The sequence below is a fragment of the Saimiri boliviensis genome, chromosome 6 (assembly GCF_048565385.1).
Source record: "Saimiri boliviensis isolate mSaiBol1 chromosome 6, mSaiBol1.pri, whole genome shotgun sequence".
NCBI classification, from domain to species: domain Eukaryota; kingdom Metazoa; phylum Chordata; class Mammalia; order Primates; family Cebidae; genus Saimiri; species Saimiri boliviensis.
Window position 1 is genome coordinate 75,031,473 of NC_133454.1, and position 2,698 is coordinate 75,034,170.

The 2,698-nt window shown below is 35.6% G+C and overlaps 1 protein-coding gene across 1 annotated transcript; it reads right to left on the reverse strand.

Moving 5' to 3' along the window:
* Positions 1-835: 835 nt before the first annotated feature.
* On the reverse strand, positions 836-1,789 carry LOC101037769 (olfactory receptor 52E2). The gene has a single exon (XM_003923374.3). The coding sequence runs from the start codon at positions 1,787-1,789 to the stop codon at positions 836-838; it is 954 nt and encodes a 317-aa protein (XP_003923423.2).
* Between the last annotated feature and the right edge of the window lie 909 nt (positions 1,790-2,698).

Genomic DNA, 2,698 nt, shown 5'->3' on the forward strand with positions numbered 1-2,698 from the left:
TTTAAAACAGAGAAAGTAATTTTCATTTTTTCTAATTTTAATTTTATTTATTATTTTATTTCTTCATAAAACCCCATGAAACATTTTCTGTCATTTTCTTTCAGCTTGTAGTAAACCTTTAGCATTTCCTTAGTATAGTTTAGCTGACAATAAAATATGTGCTTTTATATATATGAAGCAATTTTTACAGGTTACTCAAAAGGAAATATAACATCTGAATGGGACTTTATAAATAAATTGAATTAGTAATCAAAATATTTTCCACAAAGAGAAGCCCAAACCCAGATGGATTCATTGATGATAACTTCTATATGTTTAGAGAGGAATTAATACAGCTCCAATCCGCACAAACTTACAAAAAATATGAGGAAAGAGATCCCAATTAATTCTATGAGGTTGTTATTACCCTGATATCTATACCAGACAAAGACACTGCAAGAATGAAAACTGCAGACCAATATCCCTTATGCATATAGGGGCAAAAATACTCAACATAATACTGGCAAATTAAATCTAGCAACATATTTTTAAAAAGACATGATTAAATGGGATTTATCCCAGTAACTCAAATTTGATTTAACATATAAAAATAATAAAGTATTACAGTACATTAACAAAGTAAAGAGTGATACCATAAGATCATCCCCATAGATAAAGATAAAACATGTAATAAAATGTAATATTCTTGGCCAGCTACGGTGGCTCATGCCTATAATCCCAGCACTTTGGGAGGCTGAGGTGGCAGATCACCTGAGGTCAGAAATTCAAGACCAGCCTGGCCAACATGGTAAAAACCCATCTCTACTAAAAATACAGAAATTAGCTGTATTGGTTGCTATTCCTTTTCCATTCCTTGTTCCAGCAATAATATTTTCTTTACGCATTTATAGATCTGTTTGGTTCTGATTCCATAGATAACAGGATTGAGCATTGGTGGCACAACAACATAGAGATTGGCTAGGAGTATATGGATATAGTGGGGCACATTTTGGCCAAAGCGATGAGTCATAAATGAAAAGAGGGCTGGTGTATAGAAGGCAAGGATTACGCACACATGTGAACTACATGTGCTGAGGGACTTGAATCGGGCTTCACGGGAAGGAAGATGGAAAACAGCACGAAGTATCTGCACGTAAGAAAGGGTAATGGCTGTGATGTCAAACACTAGATTACAAATGGCACATAAACCATAAATAATATTGATTTTGATGCTGGCACAAGATAAACGAGCAAGACCCATGTGCTCACAGTAGGTGTGGGGAATGACATGATTTCCACAGAAGGGCAACCGCAAAATAAGAAATATAAAGGGAATGACAAAAATAAAAGCCCTCACAAACACACCAAGACCAATCACAGAAATGACCTTGTTGGTGAGGATGGTGCTGTATTGGAGTGGGTTGCAGATGGCCACATAGCGGTCATAAGCCATTGCCATGAGCACTGCTGACTCCATAAGTGTGAAGTTGTGGATGAAAAACATCTGGGTGAGGCAGGCTTCAAAGATGATCTCTCTGAGGTTGATCCAGAAAATCCCAAGCATCTTAGGGATGGTAGCTGTTGAAAGGCCCAAGTCAATGGTGGCCAACATGACCAGGAAGTAGAACATGGGCTGGTGCAGCCTGCTCTCAGTCCTGATCACCAGTAGAATAGTGAAGTTCCCTATAAGTGCAATCATGTACACAGCACAAAAGGGAAAGCCGATCCAGATGTGAAGTGTTTCTAGTCCTGGGATCCCCAGCAACAGGAAGGAGGAGGGGTGAAACTGGGTGTCATTCGGAAGGAACATCCAGCTTGTGAATGCATAAGTCCACAGTCTACAGAAATTTATGCTCACCCAATCTGCATGTCACCACACAGGGTTCTGCAGTTTAGAGACAAAAATTTAATATAAAAAACATATTTGTGTACATGTTTTTTTACAGAAAAGTCTATCACTGTGAAATGTGCTGTGTACAGAGGACTTTAGATAAATTAAAAAAAAATCTCAGGGATAAATTCTTAGATTAATTTAAAATAAAATAAAACAAAATGTTCTATATGATACTTTCCACTTTGCTAGCATTCTACTCTTCCTAAAGCCTATTAATATAGCCTCATTGCCAATATTATGCTAATATTTGCCTGAATACTTTTTACATTAGCTACCCTCTCTCGTTATTGCCATCATTACCAAAGAATCCCTTTGAATTTTGAACAAGATAGAGTTTTCCTAGCCCTTAAATGTAGTGGTGGAAATTAATTCCAGTTGATTGAATGATAACACATTGAGATTAACACATAGGGTGGGTACTCTCTATTCAATAAACACCTAAACTAATCAAAATTTATGCCAAAATATACTAAAAATCACTTAAAGGCTTAAAATTGGTCCATTTTCCAAAATTTACTCATTATTACTGTAAAATAAAATACAGAATAATAGTGAAAACAGTAGCACTAACTACCAATTATTGAAGTATTGCCTATCATTTGCAAAGCTTCCCTATGTGCAAAATCATCTCTAGTTTATAAAAATAACACCCTTCAAGGAGGATATTAATTTTTCATATTTTCCAAATAAGTGATCTACGGATCAATGAGTTTAAGAGGCTTACCAGATGTTTAAAATGCTTTTAATGGAAGCTCTGGAAAATTAAGATAGGGATAACAATATTGAATTGACATGAAAGAAAAACAGAAAGAAAGGAAGGCATAA